Below are 19130 nucleotides of genomic sequence, written 5' to 3'. Positions count from 1 at the left end.
GTTCCTCTCCGCCCAGCTCTCCAGCCTGGCCAGGGCTCTCTGAGTGGCAGCACAGCCCTTTGGTGTGTCTGCCACTCCGCCCAGCTTGGTATCATCAGCAAATCAGATGCTGAGGTGACACTTACTGAGGAGTCCCTTCATCCAGGTCATTGATGAAAAAGTTGAAGAGGATGGGACCCAGTCCTGAGCCCTGGGGGACTCCACTAGCCACAGGCCTCCAACTAGACTCCACGCCACTGATGACAACCCTCTGAGCTCTGCCTTTCAGCTAGTTCTCAGTACACCTCACTGTCCACTCGTCTAACCCACACTTCCTGAGCTTTTCCAGGAGGACGTTAGGGGAGACAGAGTCAAAAGCCTTGCTGAAGTCAAGGTACACAACGTCCACTGCTCTGCCCTCATCTACCCAGCGAGGCATTCCATCAGAGAAGGCTATCAGATTGGCTAAGCAGGGTTTCCCCTTGGTGAATCCATGCTGGCTACTCCTGATCACCTTCTTTTCCTCCATATGTCTGGAGATGACATCCAGAAGGAGCTGTCCCATCACCTTTCCAGGGATGGAGGTGAGGCTGAACAGCCTATAGTTGCCCAGGTCCTCCTTGTTGCCCTTCTTGAAGACTGCAGTGACACTGGCTTTTTTCCAGTCCTCAGGCACTTCTCCAGTTCTCCAGGACCTTTCAAAGGTGATGGGGAGTGGCCTGGCAACAATATCTGCCAGCTCCCTCAGTACCCGTGGGTGCGTCCCATCAGGGCCCATGCATTTGTGGATGTCAAGCTTGCCCAGAAGGTCTCTAATCCTATCCTCCTCAGCGAAAGGAAAGCCTTCCCTTCTCCAGACTTTCTCCCTCACGTCTAGTCTACGGGATTCCTGAGGGCTGCCCTTAGCAGTGAAGTCTGGAGCAATAGAAGGCATTCAGTAATTCTGCCTTCTCTGTATCCGTTGTCACCAAGGCCCCTGCCCCATTCAGTAGCGGGCCCACATTTTCCACAGTCCTCCCCTTGCTGCTGCTGTGTTTGAAGAAGCCCTTCCTGTTGTCCTTAATGTCCCTTGCCAGACTCAATTCCAAATGGGCCTCAGCCTTCCTCACCGCATCTCCACATACTCTGACTGCATTCCTATAATTCTCCCAAGTAGCCTGTCCCCTCTTCCACATTCTGCGTATTTTCTTCTTCTGTCTGAATTTGGCCAGGAGCTCCTTGCTCACCCATGCAGGTCTCCTGCCCCCTTTGCTGGACTTCTTTCTCCTTGGGATGCACCGCTCCTGAGCTTGGAGGAAGTGATGCTTGAATCCTAGGCAGCTCTCCTAGACCTCCTGTTCCTCTAGGGCCTTAACCCATGAGATTCCTCCAAGTAGGTCTCTGAAGAGCCCAAAAGTGTGCTCTCCTGAATCCAGGGTTGCAATCCTGCTTATTGCCTTACTTCTTTCTGGCAGGACCCTGAACTCCACCATGTCATGGTCACTGCAGCCAGGGCTACCCTCAACCTTCACATCTCCAACCAGTCCCTCTCTGTTGGTTAGGACAAGAACAATAATAAGTGGAAGTTATTAACACATTTGCAAAAACAGATCAACAGACCTGAACATTAAGCAAAAGGTAAATCACAAGGTGTATTTATAAACTGCATCACCAAATTTGGTAGCTCATTTATCGAGTATAGCTAAAAATGTATCCAAGTAAGATTATTCAAAAGAAACAGAAATTTGAAGAATGCATTTGCTACAAAACAATCTACTACAATCAATTTTTACAGGGCTCGTTTAGAGGAAATTGTAGTAAAGGGGTCAAGCAGATGCCTCCTTTTATTTTCGTCAGTGCTAACCAGAAATTTGACAACAGCCCCTTCCTTGACCCTGAACTTATTATTACTTATGCCATAGCAAATGCATCGGACTGATGAAAAACATGGCAGCTGACAAGTCAATGCTGGAAATCAAAGCAAACAAACAAACAAACAAACAAACAAAAAAGGAGGATAAATAGAAGAAAGAAAAGGAAAAGAAGAAAAAAGACCTCCTCCAACAGCATTATCTGTCCAATTTACTTAAACAAAACATTCTGCCCACTTTGGTGGCATCCAAAAGCAGAATTTTCACAGCAGTAGCAAATTAAACGTTTAATTCAGGTTACATTATTTCATTGAATTTCAAGTTCCTTCAACTATCAAGAGAAATATATTTTACTTTCCAATGTTTCTGCATCCATGTTATTTTTTTTATTCAGTCTGATCTAATGATCAAATGAAGAGTTAAGTTTTGCTTTCTGCTTCCTGCACATTACCACAGTGACAAAAGATTCACTGTAAGCCTCAGCAAACATCTAAATCATTAAAAAGGTAACTAACTAAAGACAGTTAAACTTTTTTATTCTCTAGTGTTAGAACCTAATTTTAAAAAATCTAGTTCACTGTCCTAAACTACCCATGAGAAACATGTCCCTTAAAAAATGTGTTACATGTTCAAAAAAAATTAACCCCATTTTTATTAAGGTTTCTAAAGTTCACAAGTGACTAAATCAAGGTGGTTAGCTATCTTATGTTGTCTTTTGGCTTAAGGAAAAAAACAACAATAGCAAAATTTTAAGTTTTGACGTTTGCTGACATCTTTATTTGTTTTTTTTTTACGCGTGTGTTGCAACACAATCTTCAGTTATGTGTTTTTGATTTTCTTTAGCGTATCTGCCTCAAAGGACACAGAATGGACAGGATGCTGAAGAAAAAAGCAGAGCTTTAATAACTCCAGGACTTCTCTCTGTTGGGCTTGCTATTCCTTCCTTTGCTCTAGAGCTGCAATATGTATAGTAAGTAATTTAGGAGTACAGGAAAAGAACAGATAGTCATCAGATAAATACTGATCTCCTTCACTTGGTCAGCCAAAGAGACTATCATAGCCACTATGAATAATCTAATAGGATGCCAGGCAAATTCTCCGTTGTATGAGCATCAGTGAAGATGACCAAGGTCAAACTTGAAGAACTGTTTAACTATAGAATTTGTGCAGTGTATTCATAATTCCAGTTGTAAAGGTCAATAAAATTGTGAAGCATTCCTGAAAAAAAAAACGCCAAAGCGTTTTGATGATAAAAATGTTACTAAGAAGTTTGTATTTTTGTCCTTAATCTCTTTGCTTCATCAGTCCAACTATAAAACAAATTTCTCACTAATTCTCACAAGCAGCATGAAAATTCAGTGCTTCACAATTAATGGGAATAGTACAAGAATATCACAGCAAAAGTCAAGCTCTTATTCACTGCAGTAGTCCAGTGGTCTGCATTTAGCATAGGCTGTGCTGTACCAAATCTCATCTGCAAAAGAAAAACCTGAACAGCCACCTAAATCAGAGAAGAAATTTCCACAAATGAGGCAAGTTTTGAGATCAACCTAAAATCTATCGTTAGTAGTATTTCAAACTACGAATTTGTACAGGCATTTAGTATGTAATCACAGGTGGGACACATGCACGCAATGCAGATTTGTCACAGCACCAAATAAGACTCCACAGCCCTCCTCAATCTTCATTTTTTGTGCTAGTCTGTGAATAAAAAGGGATGCCTAAATAGAAAGAGGTCTGTTTTATAACCCTTCTCTTTGGCAAACTCAGTAGAATAGGAAAGAGAGGAAAGGGAAGAGGATCTGGGTAAATCCACACACACACACACACACACACACACACACACACTGAGCATTTCTAGCAAAATAAGAAAGAAGCTAGCCACAAAAAAAGACCAAAACAGGAACAATTATTTTAGCAGATAAAAACATTTTTCACATGTTTCAAAAATTTTTACCTGCAAGTCAGTAGTATTTATGCACTAGGCCACACTAATGTAAGCTAGGTACAAATAAAGCTAGTTAGTAACACCATTTAAAATATAAATGTTAAGACTATGATTCTAAGTGATCCTGTTGTTAAAATAGATTCTATCGTATTAAAATAGGACAATATCCTAGAATTGTAATGCAAATAGTCCTAACATTTATATTTTAAATGGTGTTACTAACTAGCTTTATTTGTACAAAGCTTACAAACCAGGATTTACCTCTGCACAGACAAATTTAATTTGAAATTCATTCAAATCAAATTCTGGGAAATGACTACATAAAAGAAATCTATACAGTAAATTTTTTAAAAACATTCCTTCTTACCTATACTGCGAAAATGCCATCGATAAAAAATCCTCTCCGGTAGTAGCTGCAATATTTTCTGCAGGAAACAAGATGTAGTCAAAATTTCCATAATAAACTGTCTCATTCAAAGGATATAGAGAAACTAACAAGCAAAACATAGAGGAATGGTAACATATAAAGCACAACAGAAAACAGATACCCTACCGTAACAAGGATTCCTGCCTATTTTACTCTCTTGATATAAGGAAAGATACCACGACATTGTCATGAAACTTCCTCTTTCCCAGCATCTTGGGAAACTCTGCTATTTCAGAATACAAACTAATTTCTAATGAAGAAGTCACAAACAAGACTTCTTCCCAAGAAGCTCACTTCAGGTTACGTTCTTCTGCAGTATCTGGTAATGACCACTACTAGAGTAATACAATCCAGATTTTGTGTTTCTGTAGTTCAGATTATGTCTCTTCACCAGCGAATGGAATCAGCTCTCAGCTAAGGAAGTCAGGGATGAAGAGCAATGCAGTTTTCCCTACCATAAACTGATTCACCTGCGTTTTCAGCTGCTGAGTGAATTTGAGTCAAACTGTCCAACGCTACAGTAATCTAACTCACAGCAGATGTGGGGAATACTCATGGGGAACAAGATGCAGTGGTCTTCCTTTGTAGTTTTGAACAGATCCTAACAGAGGCAGATCAAACAGAGAAAGAACCAGTGGTCAAGACAACTTCCCCTTAGCTTTGTTACTCTACAAGACACCAGCAAAGCAAAGCAATTTAAGCATATGCTTAAGTGCTTTCGTAAATGGAGTCCCATAACTCTAGGTGCAAAGAACAGTTGGGGCCATCAGATGTTGTTCTTTGCCAGTATATTGGATAGTAATGTTGTTCAACAATCTGGATAAATCAAAACTATTCTTTTTTTTTGGTATGCATCAGTACTGTAGACTAGCACTTAGCAAGCAGGTATAGCACATGACAAGTAACTCATCATCTCAAAAAAAAAAAAGGCAAGAGAACATGCATTGTTCTGTGTAGCTTTCACTGAAAAACGAGTATAGAACTTACTACTTTTCAGCCAGTGAGATATGAATTTTAAACAATTATATTTAAATGGGAAACTTAATTTTTAGCATCTAGTTTTGGAAATAAAATTATTTAAATTAAACAATGCTCTACATGACTAAGAATCAGTCCTTTGCAATTATCAAACAAAAATCACTGCAATAAACTTCTGTATAACAAAGCACCATCAATTCTTCACAAAAACTGCATGCAGGATGCAAAGCAAATGACAAATCATTTAAGCAACGCTGACCCATTTGTTGCTCTTTAATACAAAAGCTCACCAGAGGAAACACAGCATCGGAGCCAAGGCGGCAAGAATTGACGTTTTAGACAATCCTTCAGAGAGCGTAAACGCATAAATCAATTCTGCTGTTAAAAACAATATGCTGAAGAGATGGAGTACGACCAACTTTTTTTTTGGACGAAGTGCTTTAAAAATTATATATAACACTCAAAATTAGTCTTTTTGAAAGTAGAACATTCCTCTCTCCATAGCAGAAAATGAAAGTCATGACAAGTTCATAAACCTCGAGAACTGGCTCTCAGGTCCCCCGGACAGGCCAGTCTTCATTTATGTCTTTATCACAGCAAATATCCCCAAATAACAGCCTTTTTAAAACGTTACTCAGCATAGAAACACATGTGTACATGTACCTGATCACACTCAAAAGATCCTTTGGCTTCCCTTTGGATGTAAATTCTCTCTTATCTGTTCTAAAAACACTAACTTCTGAAAACTATTGAGCTTCCAAAGAATCAAACACTCTGCTGTATCAGAATGCTGTTTCAGAAACCTGTCAAAAATCAGGTAGTAAAACTAGTGAAAAATGTATAGCTTAGTATATTTCAGGTATTAATGTAAAATCCTTTATTGTGAAGCAAAAATTAAACTTAGAAACTATGCTTGACTCTCTATTGGATCTATGCTTAAACACTAGGCATAGCATACTCACATATTATTACTAAAAGTTTGTGAAAATAATCTGATGATGCACAAATTGTGTCACGAAACAAATATTTTAGATTAAGGACAGACAGAAACAAGTTAGGTATGGACAAAAACTTGCTTCTTTAAGATGTCCTTATAAAAAGGGAATGAGACAAGTGACAGATTTCATACAAAATATACAGCAAATTAAAATCTGCACTACAAATACATATATAGAAGAAAAATTAACAGCAAGATTAGCTACAAAATAAAGACAACTGTATATACAATTATTCTAAACAAAACAGACTCCTTCTCCCTTCAGGACTCTCAGTGAAGTTGCAAACCACAGAGAACAGAAACTGCATTATTAGGGAAACATGCACCAGAAAAACAGGTTTCAGTACAGTTTGCTTTTATATAAACAAGCACAATTACACTCGATAGATTTTATTTGCGGAAAGAAACAGTCTATTTTCCAAGAGCTTCAGCTCTTGTATTAATTCAGTTCTTAGAGTAATTTTATAGTATGAATATCCTAGTTGATTCGGTAGCCAAAGAAATAGAGAGCACGTATTTGTTAGCTGCTTCAAAACACAACAACATGTTCAAGGAAGCTAGGTTTTACCTATGTTCTCCCTGCAAGCTGCAGAATATATTAATTGCTAATGTAGAAAGCAATTTGCTGCATAAACCTGTAAGCAAATCAAGAGATAACATCCAACCAGCCAAAAACACATTAACAAGTGAACACTCATGGACTACAAAACAGATTACATAACTTTGTGTGGTTCATGTATCACAGTCACGTATCGCACTGAATTTCTGAATTGATGCAGAGGCCTTCATCACAAAGAAAACCTGTTACAGTTCAAAATGTCTTTCCTTTTGAAACTTAGTACTGTTGCTGTTCATCAACCCTATTTTGTTCATGCATTCAACACATCTGAGTTTCCAGACTAGGGAAACTATAGTTCTAACCTACTGCTTTAAAGAAGAGGGGAAAAAATAAACTAAAATGAAATAAAACAAAATCAACCCACAAATTATAGAATATATGCTGTCATTTGGAAGAAGGGACAAAACACTAAATAAAGCTGGCGCTTGCCTACAAACATCATCAGAAAGAATCAGAAAGTATGGAGTATTTCATGCTGTTGTGCATGGGAAGCTATACTGCTTGTTCTCAGCCTAAGAAAAACTACGCATTACTGTCAATGCTAGAATTTGAATAGTAAGTTCAGTTGTAATTATATTTTCTTTCTGGCCTTACAAGTAGAGAAAGATATTTCAAAGCTCTACAAAGTACTAGAATGAATAATCTAAACTCAGAGTGCACATTTGCTCCTGAAACACAAAAAGTTATTACGCTTAAATGTCTGTACTATTAAATGGCAATTTCTGGATATTACAAGTTAAAGTTACAATGCCTTTTTAATTAGTATTTTTTGCATGTATGCATTGAAGTCCCGAGACCAAAGTAGTATTAAAGTGTGACATATTATTAGAGAAGTCATGAACAAGTACTGGTTGCTGTCCTTTCAACTTACTAATCCCAAGTATGTATTCCTCACTCTCCCAACTCCTGGTGATTAAAAAAAAAATTGTTATTCCTATAAAACAAAATGAGAGCTTCCTCTACTCCAGTGTAAGTTTTTAGCAATACTGCTGTGAATTCCAAACTGGCTATTGACATCTTGTTTGTAGTTTTGCAGTACACTAATACGAAATATTTTAAGAAACCCTACAGTGTGAAATCATATTGCTTTTTCAGAAAACACACAGATCTATTTAATGCTTAGTGCTTTGCTGCATCTATATGGTAATCCATTATAGCACACTTGAAATAGAAATTAGGTATTACTACCTATCAACACATCAGGGTACCTGTCAGTTTTTAACTGATTATCCGTAGTTCTTTTTCTTCTGAACTTACTGCATGACTAGGAATAATGTTAAGTTTAAATCTTAGTTTATAGAGGATGCAGCTTTTTGAAAGATATATTTCTCTCTTTTTATCAAAGTAAAATAAAAAAATAAGGTTTGTATTTTAACAGATTCTCTGACTTACTAATACTGTAATTTCTTACAAAAAGGATTTTATTCTTGCCAGCTTTGCTGAATCAGACTGTGACTGGTAGCCTTGCACTTATTATTGTTACACACTATACTGTTTTAGAACGTAAAGAAAACTAAGGCAGTTATCAAATCTCATGCTAAAGACACCTAGACTCTGAGTGTTTTCCAGCTTAGCCTACACAAAGCCGAGATGAGAAGTACTGTTGTTCTACCTGCCACAGTTACAAAAAGTTGTCCTGTAACATCGCATGCAGAGTGCCCTATTAAACAGCAATGAAAAGCAACGTGTTCTTGTTGGCTGCCTGCGAGCGCATATTCCAGGTGAATGGCATGTTCTGAATACTGTTATTCCAGGGGGATGGATTCCCAGGGGAAAAAAGGAAAAAAAAAAAAGTGTTTTTGATACAAACTGTACCTTCCTATTCTGTAGGGTTCCTATTAGTCAGCTGGCTGGCGAATCTACCTTAAGCCAAGTCAAAGGTAAAGTAGAGCTCCTATGTCCTTATGTCCAAGTATTGTCTGCTCGGCAATATCTGTACAAGAGTTTCAGAAGGTTCATTTAGTAAGATCTGCAGTAAATTAGAAATCTTCCTGCTATTATTCACTGATTTAGGTGAAGTCGAGAGAGCAATGACTTTAGCATGCCTGCAGCAGACCAATCTAAATAAAGGGATATCCATTTGTTGCATCAATAAAATATTTATAGTTGTTTGTCAAGGGAAAACGCCTGCCCACATGCAAGCTACTGATTCTTCCCCCCGCAGGCATAACAAACAGCCAGATTTTTTTGAAGCAGAATATAAGCAACACACAGTTAGAACTTACAGAGCACTGCAAGGGTAACAGTTATTTTAAGAGCAATACCAGATGAGCCAATCACGATTATGGCAGAATAAGCTACAGATGGTTCAGAAAGCCATTTTCTGTGTTGGAAAGAATCACCCTTTAAGCAGTTTTATTGTTATAAACAAATGAGCTTTTTTTTTAAACTCTGTCTTAAGAATCAATCAACCCAGTCTGCATGACAGCGCTCATTACATTGAGCACCAACTGAAAAGCTGCAACAGAACCTGAATTTAAAGCAGAAACTCTTAATGGTAGTGTGATTAAGTTTAACATCATCTTACACAAGTGGGAATTAAGCCATCCTGCTGTACAGACATGAGAAGAATACAAGTAGTAAAAGGATGTTAAACAAAAGGAGACCCTCAAGAAAGCGAAAACCAGGACCTGTGGCAAAAAAAAAAAAAAAAAAAAAAAGCCTCAACAATATCTTGATTTGATTATTCCTGGCAAAGAAGTTCGTGAGTACTTTCTACATTGTCCAGCTTCACTACGGTTTCATTGGGCAGAATTTTACTAATATATTTATTTAAATTAAAATGCAGTGAAGTAATAGAGAACAACACCCCAAGATAAGCAAAACACCCTAAAAAATGCTACAGATTAAAACTGGTAACGTTATTAAAATGCAATAGCAAATTTACAGGCTCTAAATAAAAAAAGTATATTCTTCTGCAGAACTGTAAGAATAGCAGTAAGTAGAGCTCTCAAGTCTTCCCAAAAAGTTAGGAATGAAAAACCACTGAAAGTTTCCCTGAGGCAGAGTTTTATACAAGTGAAAATGAACTGTTAAAAATCACTACTGGCTTTAAGATTTCTGTTTTAAGCTACTTAACCAATTTTGCTATTTCATGAAGCAGTATGTATAGTGGAACTATAATGCAACAGAGGAGTCTATATACTTAAAATATCCACAGCAATCTTAGTCTAGAGTGAACCAAAGTTTTGTATTTTTAAGTGATTTATGTGTGTTACTACACAGTACTAAAAAAGAAGGGTATGTTCATAAGATGTAGCAGTGAATAGTCTGATCAGGTCAAGCTGCTATCATAGCAGGTGTTTTCCTGACAGATGCAGCGTATTTACTGCATATTGCCTGGAATCTACTTTTCAAAATGCCTGCTCACAGACTATACTCTATTATAAACTTATACTGAATTATCATTAGCACTTGCACAACAAGTAACTTGTGCACATCTGCAGCAATAAAATTTAGGATATACAGCTGCTTCGGTAACTATTACATTCARACTCTGATAGCAGACCAATCAACATTTCAATGGATTTATACCACATCTTAATCTTCTGAGTATGGTGCCATGTGGAGTTTATATTTAGATGCGTTGCTAATGACAACAGCACTGTATTAAAACTCGTAGTTAGTGATACAAAATAAACAGCTCAAAATACAGCTGAGAAAATTCAAACAGTTTGTTTGTTATCTCTGTAAAAATGCTTACTCTCATACAAAAGCCTAAGCAGACTCTTGAGTTTGAGTTTGTGTCATATGAACACTGCCAAGGTTATTAGTACATTTATTTCCTTCTATTTTACATCTAATTAATATTTAAATCTGATTGTTTTATACTTCATACTCAGGATACTCCAAAATAACCTAGGCACAATACATTGAAGTTTTACTGCTGAACTTCTACAGGAGGTCAAAACAGACAGATTCCTATATTTTAGTTTGATAATCATGTTAATCTTGTTATTCCAGCAGTGCCAGGGCATACAGGAGAAGGCTAGGCTTAACAAACAGAAAGGGCTAGAAATACAACCATGCCAGGGCTAAGCCTTCAAGTCACAGAAAAGAGTAATATAAGAAACAACACGAACACCTTCTGAAAATACATTACAACTCTGCAGGTGGCCAAACCTTGTCAAAGGGAAAAACAGGAAATTTTCACATTGTTTTGGCCTTTTAAGTAAAACTGGGAAAATAGAGATAATTGTAAGAGCTGTATCATTTCATGCATATCCATTTAGGAAGTGGCAAGGCCAAAAATCACCATTTAAAATATTAAACTGAATCTCAGAACTACCTAATATTAATTGTAAAAACCAAAAAACCCACACTTTTCCCAAATGAATTATTGTTAACATCTCATACTACTCTTTAGATTAATAATCCTTTGTTGATTAATAGTGTTGGATATTGTGTGACTAAGCAATGTAACTGATTTGAAGAAATAAGATTTCACCAAAAAGAAGCAGCACTGCTTTCTTAGCAGCCAACTTAGCTTGCAGAGCATTTGTGGAAAAGTATGTTACTTCTATTTAAAATATACACTAGGTGTCACTCAAGAACAGCAGCAAAAGCCCCAAACTACACTGGAAAAGGAAGTCATGTAAACTGTTCTCCTAAGTATTTTTATTGATTCTTAGAGTTAACCCCTAGCACCTGCATTCAGGATGTGTTAATCCAAAGTAATTACCTACTTAGCTAATTAGAAGAAAACTCTAAGAAGCCTCTATTTCATGCTGTTATCAAATTAAATATGGCAAGTTTAACGATCAATCAGGTTTGCTTCCTATGGCTTACACCATGAATGTTTAATTACTTGGCATTTATATTTTTTTCTCCTGTCCTCCATTCAAACAGAAGTATTGTCGGTCTGTGCACTAAAAGACCCTCTAAAGGGTTTTCCTCCTACAATGCATTAAGTTATCAAGTGCCACAGATAAAAGGCTTGTAAACTTACTTCCAGAAGGTAAATACTATGAAGCAGATTGCTCCAAATTTCATACAAATGTCTTAACTGATTACTTCTTCCTCAAAGCTGTAGATGATGGTGTTATATTATAATTCTTGAGGGTATGTAGTTCAGTAGATCAAATCCATCCACATTCTCTGACTTCCATGCGTTTTCAAAGCTTTCGATAACACCTTTAAGGCTGATATAGAGTACCTCCATAGAGCATTTACATTCATGTTTTAAATTAAGGATGTGCTTCAGTGCATCTCTATTCAACAGTACAAGCACATTCATATACTCAAGTTTCTCAGTGACACTTAAGCCCACTACTAAGCAGCTTATTGAATCAGGACTGAAGTGACATATTGTTCATACGTAACTATGCATTTTTTCTTCACCTATTAGAGTCGCCTAATGTTTTTAACCCATATAAACCCAAGTTATTAGCCACCCATTTTCAAGACTCAGGAAACCTAGCTATTCACTTTAATTGAGTAAGTAAGCACTAGCTGTTTTCCATTCAAAAAAATAGCCACAGAAATTTACTTATTTGTTCAAAACCACAGAGCAACTGTATTAATAACCTACAATTAAAATCCACTGCCTTGCTCAGTCAATAAGATGATATTTTCTCCATTGGGGGTGCGCTGGAAGGAGGAAGTTGAGTTTCTCTCGTTGCCAATAGAGACTGAGTGGATTATATTAGCTAATGTAACTTGACACTGCCTCATGCAGAAATCCTAAAGCAGGGTCTTTTGCTAATATCATAACCAAAAGAAAACAAGCCATTTTTAGATTTCAGTCTGAAAAGGTAGTCCTGTCAGTTAAGGAGGGAACGGAGGCAGAAAATGAAATGGCTAGAGCACAGAAGTCAGAAGATAAGACTGCAAAAAAACCACACAGGATTTCATACCATTTTCATGACCATTTTTCATATTACAGGAATGTTAGGCTAAATAGCATCATTTCAGTAGTTATAATATTTATACTGATAATAAGCTCCAAGTTAATGCAAAAATGAAGCCACATAGTTCTGTAAGGGTGTTTTGCTTTTTAAAAGAGGAACTATAGAACTTGAGAATAATATTTATAATCCATTTTAATTTCAACTTCTAGGGTTCCATTGAATTTTTTTTTCTACCACTCCTACCAAAAATAGTCCACAATATAAACAAAGTTAGTACTCTCATGATGCAATACTCAAATGAAAAGTTACCAGTTGGCTTAATAAAGAGAAATCATAGAAGATGTGCATGTTTATTGCTGGAAAAAAGCTAATTATGTACCTACTGATTATTAAAAAATAACTAGCCAAAGGTCCCACTGCTCTCTGAATTCAGAGACAGACAGAGCTTATGCTACAGCTTCCGGTGCACACTATAACTTCAGTTTTCTCTTCGTATGTTATGGTTTCATCTGCTCCAGCAACATCTGCTCATATCCAAATATATTTAGGCAGTAACTATAATCTAATTAAAGAGGTTCCCAGCTAAATCTATCACAGTTCTATTCTTCTTTTGTTAAATTAAAGCCTTGCTAATTTGATTAAGCAAAAGTTAGGTAGTTAACATTTCCTCCATAGCCACTGTAAGTGATACAAGCACTAGTCCAAGTGCCGGTAATGATTTGCTTCTGGGAGTAAAACGAGATACTCCACTAAATTAAAAAAGTTAAGCAAATTTGTTTCACACACACAGATCAAACTGATATGCAGTAGTTGACAGTTCTCATCCTTTTATTTTCATGGTACTGCAAGACCAAATAATGCAGTCATAATAGATGTCTCTACCTGAAATAGGCGGAACCCAAATTCCTCCTGTTACATGTTCAAAAWAGACCAACGCTGAACTTCATATTGACAAAATATAGGAAAAAAAGTAGTACTAAGTACTCTGTTAACCTAGCCCTCTCCCCATGCAATAGAGAGATGTATTTAATGAAGAAGGAAGGAGGATGACGATTTTGAAAACTTTAGCCTAGCAGAGGCTAAGACACTCCCAAATTCTACTGAAAAAAAACAAGGTATTTTCAGAGAGTTGATCCTTTAACTAAGATATATACTTATTATAGTATGGTTTTCAATTTATTTAAACAGAAATATGGGTTACCCAAGACCCTGACTTAAACATGGAAGATAAAAGTGAGCTTTAGCATCTAAGTTCCTTCTTCTCCCATTTCTGCTTCTCTTGATTTCTTAATTTTTCTAAGATTTCAACACTACAACATTCCTGTAATCTCAAAGAATCAAGTCTAAGGTTTCATTTTAAGGTACACTAGAATCATATAATTGGTAAGGTTGGAAGGGACCTCCGAAGATCATCTAGACCAACACACCTGGCTCAAGCAGGGTCACCTAGAGCATGGCAGACACGGTTGCATCCAGGTGGGCCTTGAAGATCTCCAGAGAAGGAGACTCCACAACCTCTCTGGACAGCCGCTTCCACTGCTCCGTCACTCTCACAGCGAAGAAATTCCCCCTCACGTTCAGGCAGAACTTCCYGTRCTTCAATTTCTGCCCATTGCCTCTTGTCCTGTCCCATGGGTCAACTGAAAAGAGCTTGTCCCCGTCCCCTTGACACCCTCCCTTCAGGGACTTATCCACATTGATAAGATCCACCCCCCTCAGTCTTCTCTTCCCCAGGCTAAACAGGCCCAGCTCTCGCAGCCGTTCCTCAGAGGGCAGGTGCTCCAGCCCTCTGATCATCCTTGTAGCCCTACGCTGCACTCTCTCCAGTAGCTCCATGTCTCTCTTGTACCGGGGAGCCCAGAACCGGACACAGTACTCGAGAGGAGGCCTCCCCAGGGCTGAGCAGAGGGACAGGATCACCTCCCTCCACCTGCTGGCAACACTCTTCCTGATGCACCCCAGGACACCATTGGCCTTCCTGGCCACAAGGGCACATTGCTGGCTCGTGGTCAACTTGTCATCCACCAGCACTCCCAGGTCCTTCTCTGCAGAGCTGCTCTCCACAAGGTCAGCCCCCAACTTGTGCTGGTGCATGGGGTAATTTCTGCGTAGGTGCAGGACCCTGCACTTGCCCTTGTTGAACCTCAGGAAGTTCCTCTCCACCCAGCTCTCCAGCCTGGCCAGGGCTCTCTGAGTGGCAGCACAGCCCTCAGGTGTATCAGCAGTATTAGAAAAAAGTTACATGTTGTCAACTTAATCATTAAAAAAATTCCAAATAAATTTCTGCTCTTGGAGGCAAAGTGCAACACTTGTAACATTCAGATCTCAAAATGAGGTTATAGAAGTTGAGTAAAAATTAGATCCACTCCTCGATTTCACAAGGATGAGTATTTCCCTAATGTTTTCTTTACACTACAGCAATGAAGAGCTTGTAATTCATTATTTTCTGCATCAGCTGAAACAAACACTTTATAATATTTATTTGGACACTTATCAATGTTCCAGCAAAAACATTAATTCAACCAAATGCCTTTTAAATACTTCCATCATAAGAAGGTATTAAGGAGTAAGAATTTGTTACTATATCAAGAGTTCCATAATTGTAGCAACACAGATTTTCACCTTTATGAATGGAAACAGTGCTGCACAACACTCAAATTCAACACCACTGCTCTCACGACGTAAGGCTTCTTCTCAACTTACTGGGACTAGGAGAAAAACAGATGAATTCCAGCCAAGTATATCTAGGACAAGCTTGGAATGCTCCTGTACTGAAATTACCCTCTACTCTGCAACAGCAGTCAGAGCAGCATCAACAGCACCCATGAGTGAAAGAAAGYGTATTTTGTATTGTGAGAGTGGTAGCCTGATAACATTCAGTCAAGAATTAATTTGGGGAAGCTTTTCTCCTTCTACTACACTACACATAGCTACTACATCAGAATCATTTCACTCAAATTTTCATTATCCCCATGACCTGTGGCTGTGAATAGTAAGCCAGAAGCTTGACAGACACACTGCCAAGAGGCAAAGCTCAGAACTACCACCTTGTAGAGAAGTTAGAAGTGATTTGTCAGAAGAAAAACTATAAAACACATATGCTATAAGCACCTATGCCAAAGGATTTAGAGAGAAAAAATTAGTTAAGCTAGCACTGAAACAAGTAACATACAGATGACAAGATCCCTTTCACTAGCATGTCCTCCAACTCCCTGTATCATCATCAGACTTTTAGGTCCAAACATTCCTTGCATCCAAAGCACTTGCGTATGTAGAAATTGCAGCAATGCACATTTCAACAGTTGGAGAAAGCATATTCCAGCCTGTCTGGTGAGCCCTGTGTGGTTTTAACAGAATTTCAAATTTCCTGTGGTGATAATTTCAAAACCACACAGTATCTTCCTTTATATTCTTGAAAATGAGCCAATTAAATATATGGTTATATCTAAATAAATACAGAAAGCCCACATAACTAGGCTTAGCTACACTTAACCTGCTTTCTAAATTTTTTTTCTTCCATGAAATCCCAAATTTGCATCAAACTCCATTGAGGCTTGAATATATTGTTCAGAAGCAAATAATACGAACTGGAAGAGAACTAGATTTTGACAGCTGAAGTCCAAGTATTACAGTCCAAGACAACCTTAATGAAGACCATGTTGCAAGAGAACCTCCAACAGTAAAGAAAAAGGTTAAAATCTTGAAATAAGGCTTATTCTGCTACCAATTCTGATTTTAGCAATTAGCAATTCAAATTCAATTTGCATTTCATTGTTGTAAACATGATTTGCAGGTGACATAGCAAATATGTAGACAGACATATACTCAAGGAACTTGACTTGACTTACAGGAGGTGACATAAGTATTTATAAATAGCTATTCTACTCATAATTAAGAACCATGCCTTCTCACTAAGAAGCAACCCATCTTTTTAAAGTTCTGTACTCTTACTCACTCTTTTCAAAATCTGAAATTTTGACTGGCTGTGTTAGTTTAGCTTTCTCCCTCATATTATGAACTACCACAACATCAAGTGTGCTCAGTACTTTGAAAAAAATTTAAAATGAAGAACAATAAAATTGAATTATTTGTAGTATACCTCGAAGCAATGCATCCCTTTTATAGTCCAATTAGATTCTCAGTCAAGAACTGCAGGAGGAAACTACAATAGATACACTACTGTTGTAGTACAAACTCAGTAAATGAGATTTATTTTAGAACTAAGCATCTATATTTTCACATCTGTAAAATATTCACAATCCAACAGAACGAGATTTTTAGATAAACTTTCCATTATAATGTATCTGGAAGCCTCAATGGCTGAAAAAAAAAGTAGTCTTTTTTTTTTTTTCCTCCTTTCCTTTGTTTTGTTCAATCAACCTATCTTCCAGCTGAGGAGAACAAATTAAGAAAATAGTACTTAAGTATATGACAGGGCTCTAAGCCAGATTTCAAACAATTCTGTAAGCTAAATTAGTTTGCCTTTGATAAAATCTCTTAACTCTGGATATTCACTCAAGCCAGACATTCCTATAGCATAATAAAAATTCTCTTTTTTTTTAATCCAAAAACTTAATACAGACTCTAGTTCTACCTTTTAACATCTACAGACACCTACTGTCATTCAATAGGTATCTCTTTTCACCTCTCATTGTAAAAGTGTAAGCAAGCATATAATGGCAAAGTTTCAAAACAAGAATTAGTTCTATGGTATGGACAACTTACTTCAAAAAGAAAGAGAATGGAGTCCAGCTCCTCCCTTTGTGATTTATTCCCTGCAAGACAAAACAATAGGCTGCCATAAACAAATGGTTTGACAAGACAGAAAAGTTACACTTTTCTTATTCCACTGATGTCAAGAATGTTGTACTTGGTTCATTATTCTTCATCTTTCTCTCATATTAAGAAGAGTAAGATGCTCTCAATTTCCAGCACCTCTTTAAATTATAAGAGAGGAACATCTCAAGTTCCAAATCCACTAAGTATCATCACTGTGTTCATCTTCAACAATTGACTGTTCTTACTGACATGCCTTCATCACTGAAATTTGTTCTGTGGATTTCAGGTAAGATGTCCAGTTGAACAGACGTGTATGCAGGATGAAGGCCTTTGTTATTTCACAGCAGCATGTGAAGAGATGTGTATAAATGCACAAGATCTGATTTTCTGATTTTTGTGCTGAAGTGACACTTGAAGTCATAAACAAATACACCATAAACATACATTTAAAATCCTTTTCAGTTACCTATGACAGTTCAGCCTACAATTTTCCATGCTTGTCTCTCTTCTGATACCACAAAATTAAGATGGTTACTAATACTGTACTGCATGAAACTGTAACTATATGTAATTGTGGATTATACACTCATTAGATAATAGAATCTAACAGAATGATTTTGCAAACAGTTAGGGAAAACTGATTCAAAATGATTTCTGGCAAAATCCTAGAACTTACCTTTTTGTTTCAAGCTATTTTCCAGTGTTATGAAGTTTTCATAGAAGACGAAATAAATTTGAGAATAATTGTTCTCAAAAAATTGCTTCAAGTCACTTCCATCCACAATATCTGAGGAGAGGACCAAACTGAGTTATTACAGAACATAAAGAAACCTGAAAAAGTTCTTCTAAATGTAAATACAGCATAAGAGCATAAGTGTAATACAAAATAATTAAAAATATTTCATTTTAAAAAGTGGCTACATATCACTGCTGTAGAAATTCTTAACCTGCGAGAGAAACATTTTTGTTATTCAGTATTAAGGCTATCTGTTACTAAACGAATTCTCTAGTTCTCCAAACACAGATTAAATACATTATTATACCAAAATTGATTCTTTTTGCTAAACAGAGATAGACGTTACTGAAGATCTTCCTCTGTGACCTAAACTTTATAATACAGGAATTGAACTTGAACACAGCAAAGGTACTATATGGCTTAGCTACACGGTTACATGGTTACAATTCACTTGAGAGCTCAGAGTAGGAACTCCAGTAAAACTGACTTTGCACAACAACAGAAAAAAAAAATAGAAGACCCAGTTACTTGTGCGAGTTGCCACAGAAGTTTCCAGATCTCCTTCTCTGGTCATACTGCACTATGGTAAGATTTTTCTCCACTTTGCTTTATAATTAGCCCCTCGCATTTATTTATTCAATAAAAAACTTGATGAATGTAGGTAACTTTAATAAAATTGAACATCTCGAGTAACAAGAGTCCTGGAGGGAAAAATGGGGGATGGGGGTGCAGGAAAGAGATTACTTTGCATCCTTTTATATCTAGTGAAATGACTAAGACACTGGATAGGAATAACTAAAACCTTATCTTATCAGCATTACTAGCATAATACTACAGTATTATAGCCTCAGTCCTAGAGCAAGGGGTAAAAAGGAAGGTAAAGGTAAAAACACACAAATACAGCACTTGGGGAAAAAAAAATAAAACTGCAAACATAGGTGACCAAGTTCTGGAAGAGCTTTCCAGAA

At 37.2% G+C, this 19130-nt stretch overlaps 1 protein-coding gene across 1 annotated transcript in view; it reads right to left on the bottom strand.

Moving 5' to 3' along the window:
• RALGAPA2 (Ral GTPase activating protein catalytic subunit alpha 2) overlaps positions 1-18736 on the bottom strand; it is a 111240-nt gene extending 92504 nt beyond the window's left edge. Inside the window, exons 1-4 of the mRNA XM_085318867.1 lie at positions 18691-18736; positions 18103-18213; positions 17373-17422; positions 4145-4202 (exon numbers count right to left, since the gene is read on the bottom strand). Coding sequence (XP_085174993.1) covers positions 4145-4202; positions 17373-17422; positions 18103-18213; positions 18691-18736 — 265 coding nt within the window. The remainder of the gene's footprint in view (positions 1-4144; positions 4203-17372; positions 17423-18102; positions 18214-18690) is intronic.
• Positions 18737-19130: the final 394 nt, after the last annotated feature.

The sequence above is a fragment of the Rhea americana genome, unplaced genomic scaffold (genome assembly GCF_003343005.1).
Source record: "Rhea americana isolate MKP2758 unplaced genomic scaffold, rheAme1 scaffold_558, whole genome shotgun sequence".
Classification (NCBI taxonomy): domain Eukaryota; kingdom Metazoa; phylum Chordata; class Aves; order Rheiformes; family Rheidae; genus Rhea; species Rhea americana.
The sequence above is the reverse complement of the archived record's forward strand: the minus strand, read 5'-3'. Positions and strand labels throughout refer to the sequence as shown.